The sequence below is a fragment of the Chiloscyllium plagiosum genome, unplaced genomic scaffold (assembly GCF_037043375.1).
Source record: "Chiloscyllium plagiosum isolate Xiang-an unplaced genomic scaffold, Cpla_swu_hap1 HiC_scaffold_12, whole genome shotgun sequence".
NCBI classification, from domain to species: Eukaryota; Metazoa; Chordata; class Chondrichthyes; order Orectolobiformes; family Hemiscylliidae; genus Chiloscyllium; species Chiloscyllium plagiosum.
The window spans coordinates 36,710,690-36,725,905 of record NW_028270150.1 but is presented as its reverse complement, the minus strand read 5'-3'; the positions used below and the strand labels follow the sequence as shown (position 1 = coordinate 36,725,905).

General features: G+C 38.2%; 1 protein-coding gene across 50 annotated transcripts in view; it reads left to right on the top strand.

Moving 5' to 3' along the window:
• abi3bpa (ABI family member 3 binding protein a) overlaps nt 1–14,894 on the top strand; it is a 350,635-nt gene extending 335,741 nt beyond the window's left edge. For all 50 annotated transcript variants that reach the window (XM_087992632.1, XM_087992642.1, XM_087992635.1 and 47 more), the window contains 4 exons: nt 4,350–4,379; nt 6,144–6,302; nt 11,391–11,513; nt 12,459–14,894. In XM_087992632.1, coding sequence (XP_087848758.1) covers nt 4,350–4,379; nt 6,144–6,302; nt 11,391–11,513; nt 12,459–12,574 — 428 coding nt within the window. In that variant the 3' untranslated portion in view covers nt 12,575–14,894. The remainder of the gene's footprint in view (nt 1–4,349; nt 4,380–6,143; nt 6,303–11,390; nt 11,514–12,458) is intronic.
• The last annotated feature ends 322 nt before the right edge of the window (nt 14,895–15,216 follow it).

The window sequence follows — 15,216 nt, the reverse complement described above, 5'->3', positions numbered from 1 at the left end:
TGAAGTCACTCCTGAACAGTTGAGATCTATGCTCACTGTCTGCAAAATGCTTCCCCACTGATACTTCGAACACTCTCCCAGCTTCATTACCTAAAATTAAGTACAGGACCACCCCCTCTTTTGTAGAACATTCCACAGACTGGATTAAAAGCTCTTCTGGATGCATTTTAAATACTCCACTCTCTCTCAACCTTTCACATTATGCAGTTGATGTTGGGGAATTTGAAATTCATATCACTACACTAAACATTTTACACTTCTCTGAAATTAGTCAGAGGGAAATAGGTCTGGGTGGGTTACTCTGCGGAGGGTCAGTGTGGACTTGTTGGGCCGAAGGGCCTGTTTCCACACTATAGGGAATCTAAATCAGCTTTTGTTTCTCTCAGACTGTTAGGAGGCCTATAGTATGGTCTCAGCAATATGATTGTTCCTTTTGGTTTTTAATTTCTACCCATATGGCTTCATTTGAAGAGCCTTCCATGATATCATCCCTGCATACTGCTGCAATTGAGTCCTTGTGACACCCCTGCCTCCTTCCATTTCTCACCTGTAGACCTTATACCCTGGAATATACGTGTTGCCAATTATGAAACTCTCTCAACCAATGATAGCAATTTATGCCCTCAGCTCACCTGCCTTCACTCTGTAACCTACATTCAAGGGAATACAAACCTGGTCTGTGCAAAATTCTCAAGATTTTACACTCTTAACCCAGGTATCATTCTGTGAACCTGTGCTGTTTGCAATCCAAGACCCATAAATTCTTCTTGAGGTTCAGTGCTCAGAATTAAATACAGTTACACCAGATGGGGTGTAACCAGAGCTCTGCACAGCTGTAAAATATCTTCCACTTCTTTTCTGTTCTGGTCCCCTTGAGAAAGGCCAACATTCCATAGCCTTTCAGCTTATTTTCTTTTGTACCTGTCTGCTAGCTTTTACTGATTTCTATACAATATGCTGGAATGCAGTTACAAGAGAATACCAAGTACTGTAGGGACAGCAGGATGGAGTGTTGTGAAGCAAAAGGAGGGGAATCTCTTTAGAAGCTGAGATAAACAGCAGCCAAACTAAAACCAGCTGCTATACCAATGCTTCTTTCCTCCACAATTAAAAATCAACCACAAATATTTCTTGCAAATTATTCCCATCAACTGCATTTATTTTTAAGTTCCTAAGTAAACAATGGCAGAAAGTAAATAAAGGAACCTCTCTGAGTTAGCTTTCTTGATCCAACATTTGCATCTGCACTTCATTTTTAGCATTAGGAAGTACTAAAATAGCTAGCATATCAATCAGGGCTGCAAATGGCAACGACTGTCTTCAAACCAAGTCTGCTTTGCAGCCTTTCGTCATTTCATGCAAGTGAGCCTGAGATGGAGACATGCAGAGTTCTTGCAGGGTCATGGGGCTAGAAGGTATCACAAAGTTAGGGAGAGATGTATTGGCAGGTTATTTGACTTTGTAAACATTACAGCATCCAGTCATGTCTCATTGGCTTCCACAAATGTAAATGATCCAACATGAGTTTCATGTGAGCAATAAGAGCAAAAGCAAAATAAGAGCAATTTAAAATGAATGCTTCAGGATCTAGACCAAAACCTGACTTGCCCATACCCCAAGGCCAAAGCAATTATTTATGCAACTAAATTGCTTGTTAGACCATGTTGACTGGAATGAGGAATAAACCTCAATGTTGGACAGAAGTTGAATGTGGACACGACCAGGTGTAAAATTCTATTCTTTGACATTAGAAAATCAAGTGGGTGCTTACAAATATCGAGTGGCTTCCTTGGCCACTTTTGCACGAGTGCCATAAGTGTCAGGATGAGATTTTATTATCATGGATCCTAGTCCAGTAATGTTACTAGGATTGCATTTTTCATTCTTCACACCCAAAAACCAGCCAAAAAAATTTGCTTAAATTTCTTGCCTTTTACCCGATCTACTTGCTGCCAGACTGGAATCATGAGGGAATTTTGATGGTTTTCTCATGCAAAGCTGAATTTAAAATTCCAGTCGGGGCTCAATGGCCTCATTGGAACCCAGTCCACATTTTGTAAAGAGTGCCAAGTACCCCTGGTGGTCTCCCAGCACACTTACTAAAAGCAGCCAATATTGTTATACTTTTAAGGTGGAAGGGGAACCTTTCTGTCCCAGTTTCTCACTTGCTTTCTGCCAGGTGTGCAAATTTAAAATTGGATCCATATTGAAATCTGGGAACATTTGCTTTTCTGAATTGTTGCTATCATCTTTGGGGTTTTAAGTACATAATCATTGGTATTTTTGTCTAAAAGCTAGAAATCCAAATATGCAAAAGACATTTAGATGGGGAGTATTTCAAATCTTGAAGGAAGTTTGAGACAGTTAAGTCTTTTTTAAAAATAATGATTTGGGATAACTCCAAATAAAAGATTTCTTGCTGCAATGTTTTTATAGACAGGGTGCATAGCTCCTTTGCTACTTTCTTCCATTTTGCACTGTACTTTTTCATATTCACTGTTGGACCAGTACCAGGAAGGTGTTGTACCAATGCCAAAACTGCTGAGTAAAAGCAACATTCATCACTAAATTAGCAAAGTGATATCCAAATCTGTCCACAGTTAGAAAATATTAGGCGTTAGATTTATGATCAAAAAGAACAAGACAATTGTTAATTTGAAAATGTGCAGTTGTGCTTATGTTCTATGTGGCATATATCAAAAGGTCAGACTTTACAACAAGAATAGCTGATTTGTTACTTCTATTGTGTGCCTTTTTTGGAGTTCTCTATGTCCTTAAATCTGACAAAAGAAATCAAACTTGTAATTTCAGATGCATGTAGACAGAAGTAGGCAATGAGCTAACAATTTGTGCTTTAACTTCATACTGAGATCATAATAATAGGGAATGCTTTTGTTGTGTTTTCTTCTTGCTAACTAATTCGAATGTCAACCATTGGTATTTAGCAGGGAGCTGTACCTACAAATAAAGACTAGTATCATCTTTAGGCACTTTGCTTAACTCTGCAGTCATTGTTTTTACCTGGTTGATTTTAACCCTACTGCAAATCCTCTTGCAAGGATGCCTGCCTTGAAAAAGTTTTCCTCCTCTCTCTACAAGAATCTCGGGGAGTCCCTCTCCCACTGCAACTCCCAGGTAATTTCCTCTGCCCTGAAGCTCTTCAACCATGTCGTGAAACAAACTCGAACCTATCCACTCCACCCTCTCCTCCCTGACCTATCACCTTCATCCCCCCCCCCCCCCCCCCTCACCTGTTGTACCCTATGCTACTTTCTCCCCACCCCCACCCTCCTCTAGCTTATCTCTCCACACTTCAGGCTCTCTGCCTTTATTCCTGATGAAGGGCTTTTGCCTGAAACGTCGATTTCGCTGCTCCTTGGATGCTGCCTGAACTGCTGTGCTCTTCCAGCACCACTAATCCAGAATCTGTTGGGAAACTCTTAACTCCTGCAGCCGTGGCTTTGGTTTATGATTTATGACTACTATGAGACAATATTGGTCAAGTTACTAAAAATAAGGCATCTTGCCAAAATGAACAGAGGCATTGAACGTCAAAGCAGTGACAAGAAGTACGTGGACTGGAGGCACGTTGGTGAAGGATGCAAATTGTAGTTCGACCATAACAGACAACAGAAAGCCCAAAACAGGAATCAGGAAGACCAGATGAAAGCAGGAGGAACAGGAACTGAAAATTAGCCATTTTTCATTATGGATCAGCTTTGCACCAGGATATAGCTATCCTAATATTTGGACGAATATTGGAGATTATTGGAGGGGTAATGTCTGAGAATTGGGTAAGTGCAGTAAAAGAGCCAACCCCAATAATTTGAAGGAAGGGGGCTGCTGAAAGAAATCACCTACAATGCTTTGGAAAGGGAAAATGTCTCTGAATGGAAAAGAGTTGGACTGGACATGACCCTTGTGAATGTATGTTATTTCTGCAAAATTACACATAAAGCACTTTGTGGTAAAGCATTTATAAAGCTCTAAACAGTGATAGCAGATTAATCTGTAATATTCCACTGTTGTGCTTTTCGATGGAACGATAGATCAAGGTCCTGTTTCTATATCTTGCTAGACAATAAAGTAGCAACAATGGTAAAAACTGGACTCTAAATTCAGTACACTGGGTAAAGTCTAGAAGTGAAGATCTCCCAATTAAATATGCTTTCCAGTGTCTTCAAAAGAAACACCAATAAGCAGAAATGAATCAGTATTTGTGGACATATACCTTTGAAATACTATTACATGTTTATTTTAAAAGCTTTATTGTAAAACTTTCATTTTCTAATGTTCCTTCTTTATTTTCCATTTTTACTTCCCTTCTCTCCCACCTCCAAACCCTGTAGCGGACCCCAGTGTAAGTGAATATGTACCAGGTGAGTGCTACAAATTTCAGTCTGGACATTTTTCTCTGATGAAAGTATGGAAGATGAATATTAATAGTATTAAAATCTGCCAAGGTTGGATTCAGCTGAATGGTGAAGCCAAGCATTCAATTACAAATACTACATGCATGATTTTAGTTTAATGTGGTTTACTCAGACTGAACATTAATGCCCAAGAGCCCACTAGGAAAACTTTCTGGTCTGTATTACAGGTTATTTCTATAATCCAACAATATTTACACATTACATTCAATACAGTGATGGCTTGTACAGAACCAGCCCTACATGTTTCTTCAACTAAGTTATCAGTCAGTTATTGGTCAGCTCACAATCAGAACACAGAACTTCTTTGACATTATTTAGATAAGTTTGGGATTTTATAATAATGGGGAAAAAAATCTTTATTCAAAGGGATATCTTTCTAGTTTAGTTTCTCCAATAATCTAATTAATGGTCCAGTTCTTTAATCTCACAGCGTTTCATTGTAATGATACCAAGCATATAATGGACATTGAATCACTGGTTTATAATAACTGGCTCAATCAAATGCATTTTTCTTAATTATATATTCCTATAATTGTTAATGTACTTAGTTTCCAAAAAAAAGTCTCTTTTCCATGGAAACAGAGACTGTTCGCCTATAATATAATTTACAATTGGGCTGTTATTCCCTATAATCAAGGCTGATGTCAATAGTAATGATTCTTTTAGATACCCAATTCTTTTGAGTTGATAGATTTATTTTGGGAGTAGCCTCTGGAATGGAAAATCAGTGCATGGATATTTTCTCTCCAAGTCTTAAAGTAGGCATTTTTTTTTTAAATGAAGACATTAAAACTCTTTTTTTTTCAAAATAGTACTTGGATAAATTTATCCAATAAAAATGATAACATTCAATAACGGGCCAAATACTATGGATGCTGGAAACACAACAGGTCTAGCAGCATCTGTGGAGTGAGAGACAGAGTTAATGTTTCAAGTCCAGTGTGACTATTCTCCAGAATGGATAACATTCAATACTTGGTTCACACCAGAAAGAGACTCAGGCCTTTCACTTAAATCACATGATTTCAGCTAAATGAACTTTCAACTGGTTGAACTGACTTTGATTTTCTTGTGCAAAAGTTTCTATTGTAATAAATGGGAGAAGAGATAGAAAAAGGAACCAAACAGGAACAGCGGATACATGGAAATTAACATTTCTACACATTTTTATTGTTCATTCATAGGATGTGGGCATCGTGGGTTAGGCTAGCATTTATTGCCCATCCTTAGTTGCCCTTGAGAAGGTAGTCATTAGCATCCTTTGTGAACCACTAGAGAATATTTGGCTAATCCTAAAAAAATCTATTAACTCAAAGGAATTGTGCATATAAAACAATTATTAACTATGTCATCAGCCTTAATTATAGGGAGTAACAGCACAATACCTCAAGGGAGGGATTTCAATATTTTTGATGCTGTGACATACTTATATTCCCTGGCCACCAGTCATGAAACAGTATGAATGGTGACTTGAGAAATATCTATTAAAAAGCCTAATGCAGTATTGATGTGAATAAAAATATGGAAGCATATAACTGGTATGTTTATTGTTGAAGATGTCAAAAGTATTGTTCCTGGAAAGTATTTGTGCACCTCGATGTAAGATCACAAACGATGGTGTCATATTGACCACATTTTGAATCAGTTCATTGCAATTCTGGAAGAGAACAGCTCACCCTTTGGTCTTCATTTTCATTCTTTTTCTAATAGGGAAAGATGCCATCTGGACTCAATATTCCTTCAAATTTGATTCGTATTCAGAGTGTCAAGGCAAGCAATTTGTCAAACGTACCCGGTACCGGAAGTTTGTTGGTATCATTCTGTGTAATTCACTGAGATACAAGATTTACCTCAGTAATTCCCTATCAGGTATGATTTTTCTTTAAATGTGATATCATAATTTCACCAACTAACATTTCCATCAAAGTGCTTTTAACAAAATAAAACTTTCCAAGGTACAACACAGATTAGATTAGATTAGATTAGATTATATTACTTACAGTGTGGAAACAGGCCCTTCGGCTCAACAAGTCCACACCGACCCATTCCCCTACATTTACCCCTTCACCTAACACTACAATTCACCTTACCTGCACATTTTTGGACTGTGGGAGGAAACCGGAGGAAACCCATGCAGACACGGGGAGAATGTGCAAACTCCACACAGTCAGTCGCCTGAGACGGGAATCGAACCCGGGTCTCTGACGCTGTGAGGCAGCAGTGCTAACCACTGTGCCACCGTGCTGCCCACTGCCCACAGGGGCATGGTAAAACAAAATTTGGCACATTGTCATGTAAGAAAATAGTGGGGAGATGTTGGGTAGAGTTTTCGGGATTGTCCCCAAGGGAGAAAGAGAGGTAAACGAGATGGAGAAGTTTAGGAAGGGAATTCCTGAGCTCAGGGCTTTTGCAGCTGAAGGTGTGGCCACCAATAGTGGAACAGTTAAAAAATAAGCACAAATATCTGAGGGATGTGGGACTTGAGACAAGAGGAAAGAAATGAGGCCATGGAGAGTAACACAGATAAGGATTTTAAAATCAAGACATGTCTTAACCTGAAGCTAATCTAAGTTACTGAACAAAAAGCATAGTGCTGCTCAATTAAGCACTGAGCACTGGAGAGTACTCAGTTATTGGATTACTGCTGAAAAGATTTATCAACACATTGGCTCAGTGATTAGCACTGCTGGCCCACAGTGCCATGGACCAGGGTTCAATTGCAGCCTTAGGTGACTATGTAAATTTCACACAGACATTCTCCTGAGGTCATGGTAAAGGCAGGGTTATGGAGTTAGGCTAGCGGACTGGGTCTGGATGGCATGCTCTTCAGAAGTGGTGCAGACTCTATAGACTGAATGGCTTCTTTCCATATTGTAGGAGTTCTATAATTTTGGAAGCTGCAAAAAATTTCTAATCATGCCATGTTAAATTTATGGCTGATGAGGTTGAGTAACCACATCCTCCCTTCCATGTGTATGTCAAGAGTGCTCTTGCCCCTTTAATGAAATGTACTGAAAAAGACAGTTTCCTTTCAGTAAAGATTTCCAGCAGCACCTTCTCTGCAATGAAGTTAAAAATGTACATTTCAAATCTGTTATTTAACTAAAATCTCAGACAATAATCAGCTAGTGAGAGGGGAGTTCTGATTGAGGATATTTTAGTTGGAAAATAAGTATTTTAAATGAACACAGAAAAATAGAACAAAACCAAATGACATTTAGAAAATAAAAGCTTCCGAAATATATAATTTTTCATTTAAAAACTAACTCATGATGTCAATCTTATAATTAACATTGATTGGGAAGCACAATCTGTTGTTTATTAGTGGTTCTGGGGACAAAAGAGATGCATGCACCACTTGATGAGTATTGTTAGGCAGTAAACAGGAAATCCAATCTGAAAACAATTTAAGAGTAAAAGAGCAGAAAAATGAAAATTCTTTTAAGATTAGTGTACAAACACAAAGGAGTTTACCTTTATGAAGGAAAAGAATACACTGTATCAGTTCAATTAGATCCCCTAACCTGTGTTCAGATCTCAGGTCCATATGAACTGTCTCAGGGGTTAGAAAAGTATGCATTTTAAGAATATGTAATCATTATGCATCCACAATGCTCATGAATGGGATTAAAACCTAAAAATGAGACAGGCAAAACTCTAGTTTAAATTTTAGGAAATCCACCAATTCAGGATAGTTTCCAAAGGATGTGAAGAAAAGTAAATTGAACCTCAATAAATAGCAACAATTCATGCGATTGTTGACCAGGTCATTGAAAACAGATTCTAGATTAGAGTGGTGCTGGAAAAGCACAGCAGTTCAGGCAGCAACCGAGGAGCAGGAAAATTGACGTTTCGGGCAAAAGCCCTTCATCAGGAATAGAGCTCTGTTCCTGATGAAGGGCTTTTGTCACAAAACGCCGATTTTCCTGCTCCCCGGATGCTACCTGAACTGCTGTGCTTTGAGCACCACTCTAATCTAGAATCTGGTTTCCAGCATCTGCAGTCCTTATTTTTACCTAGGTCATTGAAAACATTCAGGCTAAACTATTCAAGAACATATTTGAAAATACTATAAATGCCCATCTAATGCTAAGTGGGGAAACTTCTGTGAGGGCCAAGAGTTTGCAGCTATTGAGATATTTCACCCAAATCCTCGTCAGTAACATGGTGCATGGGTGGAGTTTTGCTCAAGTGACCAGATGCTGGAAAGAAACACACAAATGAATGGTGATTGTTAATCCAAGGCTGAGTCTGGGGAAGCAATTGTGGGTAGGTATGAGCAGAATGAGGAGGAGATTGGAGAGACTAGTTCCAAGTGGGTGCAAATGGGTAATTCAACAAAACCAGATGGGCCATTTGCTGTTCCCTTTAAAGGTTTCTCATTAAGAATTTTGAATGATTCTATTAAGAAATTCTTTACTGCATGGCTGATAGTTATTGCAAGTGATGAGTTTCAATGAGAAAGTTCTGGGAAGCCACCTTTTTGATCTCTAGGTTTGATAGAAATAAGTGGCTTGCTAAGCCAGTTTAGAGACTACAGTAATGAGGGAGGATGCCTTAGAAAGCTCTTCAAATGAGGCCTTCTGGATAGAGCTTAGAAATAAAAAAAGGTATGATGATGTGCTGGGGTTATACTACAGGCCTCACAACTGTCAAATGGATATAGAAGAGTAGCAATGTCAGCAAGCCACAGATGTGTGACAGGAATACGGTTATAGTTGTAAGGGATTTCAATTTTGCTAACATTAATTGAAATCACCTTTGTGTGAAAGGATCAGAAAAGGTGGAATTTTTAAAATGCATCCAGGAGAGCTTTTAGTGCCAGTACATAGATAATCCTACTGGAGATAGGGCAGTGCTCGGCCTAATCCTAGGGAATGAAGCCAGTCAAGTGGTTGAAGTGTCAGTGGGTGAAACTTTTGGGGATAGTGACCATAAGTCTGGTTTCAAAATCCTTGTGGAAATGGATAAGGATAGTGCAGAAGTCAATTGTCAATTAGGGGAAGGACAATTTCGATATTACGCAGATTCTGGCGAACAGACCTGCCCACAATACCTCTTTGCTCACAGACCAAAACCCAGTGCTTCTTCATTTAAGCTGCTTTAAAGAGGGGGTAGATATGTTCTTAAATATTGAGGAATTGAAGGTTAAAAGCAGATAGAATGATAGCAGATTTGAGACCTAGGACAAATCTTATGATTTTATAGGAGGGTGGGCAGGCTTGAGATGAATGTCCTACTCTCGCTCCCATTTTTTACATTATGACTGTAATCACTTCGCTGAAAACAGGCACAGGAGTCAATGCAAGCCTCTATTGCAGAACAAGACCCAAAATACTGAGCTCTTCGACTTTCAAAGTAGAATGTGAGTTAGAATGCTGAGGGATAAGTATCCAAAAACGAATGCTGCTGAATTTCTGGCCAAGAGAATTATTGTTCTGTTGCTGTGGGTTCAGTTTGAAAATGGATTGGTAATAATTTGCGGCATCAATATGCAAGCCAGTGCAGAAAAATACAGTTTATATAAGATTGTTTGAGTCAGTTTATTTTGGTTGATATTTGTGAAGTTAATCTATGGGCTAGAAGTGTCTGGAAAATGTCATCTCATAGAAGATTAACATCACATAAATGCAAAGTCTTTGTTAGAATAGAAAATCCTTATTATACTCATCTATAAATCTATATGTCAGAGACAACTTGCTGCAACTGGCATTCTGAATCCATAGAAATCATTAAGTATTGTTACAGGGCACATAGAATATTGATAAAATCACAATTCAGAATAATATTTTCTGTATCCCAGACTATCCTGGTAAATGTCTTGAGTAATGAACCACCTACAGTCGTCTCAAACCTGGCTAACTGTTCCTAATAACATACAGAGAAAAAGTGTATCAGGGATATGGGGTGCATGGTGTGAGTTTGAGTGTCTCCCCTTTTGCGATTTCAGTGCTATGGGCAAATTGAAACCTAGGCTAAGTAGCTGGATGCCATATGCAAACTACTTGGGCAGCACAGTGGTTAGGGGAGAAAGTGAGGTCTGCAGATGCTGGAGATCAGAGCTGGAAATGTGTTGCTGGAAAAGCGCAGCAGGTCAGGCAGCATCCAGGGAACAGGAGAATCGACGTTTCGGGCATAAGCCCTTCCCTGGATGCTGCCTGACCTGCTGCGCTTTTCCAGCAACACATTTCCAGCACAGTGGTTAGCACTGCTGCCTCACAGCGCCAGAGACCCGGGTTCAATTCCCGCCTCAGGCGACTGACTGTGTGGAGTTTGCACGTTCTCCCGTGTCTGCGTGGGTTTCCTCCGGGTGCTCCGGTTTCCTCCCACAGTCACAAAGATGTGCAGGTCAGATGAATTGGTTAGGTGAAGGGCAAATGTATGGGTGGGTTGCACTTTGGAGGGTTGGTGTGGACTTGTTGGGCCGAAAAGCCTGTTTCCACACTGTAAGTAATCTACTAACCATGGCAATTCAGTTCCTTTCAGCATACGCACATGGAAACAAAATCTGGCGCAATTATTCTGTTTCCATTAAACTTATTGGCAGGTTCATCTCAATTCAATTCCCCCAACCCAACTGTAATTAGTTCAGGAATTATTCTAGTTCCATCATCCAACTGAGTGGATGAACCTAACAAAAGTTCTATAGGCCTTTGGCAGTAAGCACCACAGATTTAAGGAGAGTATCTCTCCCCATGAAAAATCCAGGAATGAATAATAAATTCAGTGTTTAAGAAGTAAATTCATGGCTTTGTGACTTTACAAGATAATTGCTGAAAAGTGTGTGAAACCAATGTCTGCAATACAGGCGATGAATTTTCATGCAATTCAAGTCTTCAACGAACAGATCTGTACTGTACAAATATGGAATATGCAATTCACCGAAGGGAAAAAAATCACCTACAATTTAGCATTGTTACTAAACTAGATACTATTCTTTATTGTTTAAAAATATAGGAATTTTCTACAACATAGGAGATTTATCTGGGCATGGGGAGGATCACTGTCAGTTTGTGGACTCATTCCTGGACGGCAGAACAGGGGAACATCTCCTTCCTGAACAATTGCCAATCAGACAAGGTGAGCAAAATGTCAATAATTATAATTGCCTGATCTTGATCTGATAGCCCTAGATTGTGCTATGTTTTAATATATGATCAGAAAGTAGTTATGAAAGCATTGCACTTATCTAGGATGAGTTATAGTACAGATTGAAGTTAGTGGTTCACGCTCCCTTAAAGCTAGATTGTTTTGCTGTATTGTCCAGCTCTGCTTCCAGCTTGAATTCAAACCTATGGTCAGCTTCCTCACTAGAGATGAATGTTACCAGTTAATTGTATTGTGTTACAGTTTGTTGTCTGAGGAATGCATAACTCTCAGCCATGTTTGAGTAATATTCACAAGGAGAAATTATAATATTTGACCTGGCTCAGTTTTTCATCATTTACCAGCAGAATCCTTCCATAAGACATTCAAAGGTTTGAAAACATTAGATTATTGTATATTTCTTTCCTTCCCCACTTCACTCTTTGTTCAATCTATAAAGGTTGCTCACAAGACATCTGGAATTTAGTTATCTGATGTAGGGTTCAAAACCTGGAAACTGAACAAGCCATTTATAGCAAAAAAAATGTTTCTAGTCATGCAGAGACTTTTCGTACAATCTAGACTAAAGGGAAAGTCTAGACTGCAATCATTGTATTTCATGTTTATCTTTACTGTGCTTTTAATATGTTGGCCAGCCAAATACTCCTTGGTATTTGCACTGAAAACATCATGTGGGTAATACAATAGTGAGAGAAATCCAATTTAACATTTTGTTCAAAAACTGATGTTTCTAAATCTTCTCCATAGTGTCAGTTGAAGGGGAAGTAGTGTACATTCAAAAAGCATGTATTCTGTTAAAACTATTGATAAAGAACAGGCCACATAAACACCTGGTTAGCCAGAATTGAAATAATCATAATGTTTAATACTATCAGGATCAGGTTACTTTAAATAAGGCTGTTTTCTTGTAACTTGTAGGTTTTTACCGAAGTGTTCGCCAGGAGCCGGTTATGTTTGGTACAATAGGTGGACGAACACACATCAATTACGTCCATTGGTACGAGTGCGGTATAGCCATTCCTGGGCAATGGTGAATCTTAACAACTGCCTTATGAAAAAACAAAGCAGCAGCAGCAAAAACCCAAAGGAACTGAATCACTTTGTGTTCCATCAATATTGTTCCTTATATTCAGTGTAAGATTTAAATAGACATGTAATGTACAGGATGTTTCTCTTTTCTTTAAAGAAGCCATACAGAAATCTTTATATAATGGGGTACAGGGTGAAATGTACCCATTCCAAGGCACATAATTATTCCACAACCTAAAAGGATTTAGAACAATGTGATCACCAAACAGGGCAGTAATAAAATAACATTAATAGAGAATATCTAGCAATTTTCTGACAAACTTGCACTTATTTTTGTCATTGGACATTGTTTTAAATTGGTGCTGCTTTCAGAAGTTGCATTAGTGACCATTTAAAAATTTGTGAACATCTAAATATATAAAGATAAGTTGGTGCTCACTACTCAAGCGTGGTGTAAATAAATGGTAGCATTGCCTAGTTTGTAACCGTTAACAAGTCTATCTTTGGCTAATAACTTGGTTTAAAAAGTCCTATAAAATGTGTTTTATTTATCAAAAACGTACATCCAAATTTTTTTTTAAAAACACAAGTTTTGACATTGGGAAGCTGGCTCCCTATGCCCTCAGTTCTGAATATAATAGTTTAAATGTTATTTATCAGGAATGTATTTAAAAACACAGAACATAAATTGTAACTTCTATTCACAAAGTATAGAAGGGTTTTTTTTATTTAGATTTGCTGAACAATTAGCTTCAGCAACAGAATGGAGCAATTTCTCTTGCTGGGTATCCTTAAGCAGCCTGTAATATTACAAATTGTACCCAAAATGAAATTGTGACGTGTAACTACATATATGCCTTGTTTTTTGTCCAAAAGTGTACTGAAGGTATCAGTGGACAAAAAAAACCCTCTTGATTCTGCTTGTTAAGTTGATCATACATTACTTAGTTCAGTACTGAATAAAGCTAAATATTTACAGCCAAGATATTGTAACATTCAAAATGTTTAAAATGTCAAATTCTTTTTGGTTAGTGCATGTAAATATCCATGTGATGGTGAGCATACAAGACCATACATCCACAAATACTCCTACAAATAACTTCACAAACAAGTACCAGCAACAGCATCTATAATATATTCAGCAAAAACATTCATACGCACCCACTTAAGAATGCTTGCATTTGTTGCAGTTACAATTTTTTTCAGTATTTGATGTTCTTTTGCCCTTCATCGTACCACAAATGAATTAAAAAACCTAACATTTGCAATTTCCCCAAAATGGCATTGCTAATGTGAGTATAGTTCTAGATACATGGCTACAATTAATATTTTTAGATGGTTAATAGAGTTGGTGGAGTGGTTTTCGTAAATTTTACAATGCCAACTCATCTGCACATGCTCATATAGAGGGTACCAAATATCTGTGCATGTACAGAGAGGACACTAATTTCTATACACCAAATTGGAGGCAATAATCACCAATGTCAGCACAAGCATAAAATCTTACCTTTCAGATCTCTGTACACCTGATTTCAAATGGTCACCAATACTTCCCCACCTCCTTACGCTATCTGTATCCATGCACATAACAAGGTTTATATCTAATACCTCATCTAACAAGAAACTAAACATACAATAGAAATGGCAGCATACACCAATGCTCACATGTCCCAACAGAACAGAAAAGCAAAGCTGATATCTGCTCACAATGTAGTGAGACAAATGAGCACCTCCAGTGCCAGTATCGAGAACCTAGACTACAATATCCAAACACGTTAGTGCAGTAACACTCAGCTATCAAACATTTATTCATGTCCACACAGAAATCTCGTCATAGCAACTTAGCAGGCAATCATTCAGACATGGGCATACTCAAACTTCCAAGTTGCAATGTCCTCAGATGAGATCTCTAGCACCATTCTTAGGCAGTTACCAACACTCTGCTCACAATGTTGAGCACAACAGCTAGACTGAAATATGCATTAAAACCTCCAGGCACACAAGAGGTTCAAATGCTTGCAGACATTTAACTTTGTTGGTGTAGCAACTTATTCAGTATTTGTGGAGGTTGTTGCCTAATATTCTTACCTCAACTGGATATTATAGAATAGTAATGCATATTAATATATTCTTTTTCTCCCTTGTGACATTGCTAGTAACAGGAGTTTAGTTCTGAAAAGATGGCTGCAGTTAGTATTTAGATTGTCAGCAGCTTTATTTGAGCAGAGTTTTTGATAAATTTTGCAAGGCTGCCCATAGCGGTCATTTATGCTGTCATAATCTTGAGAATAAAGACATAATTAAATAAAATTTATGCCAACCTTTGTTACCGGTTTGTTCTGTCATCAGTGCAATCTTAATGTAAATTATTAGCAACAAAACAGAAGACACTTTTAAACAATTATAAATGTAATATATTCTTTATTTCTATTTTGTAAGCCAAGTTTCAAAATTCTCTCCCTTTTATTCAGAAAAAAGACTGCCCATAACACCATCCAAATCCAGGTCAAGGGTAGCTGATACATGGGAACTCCACCAAGTTCCTCTCCATGTCACTCCCATTCTGACTTAGAATAAACACAAAGAACACAGAACAATACAGCCTGTGCTGACCATAACTTACCCTATCTCATCTGCATGTTATATT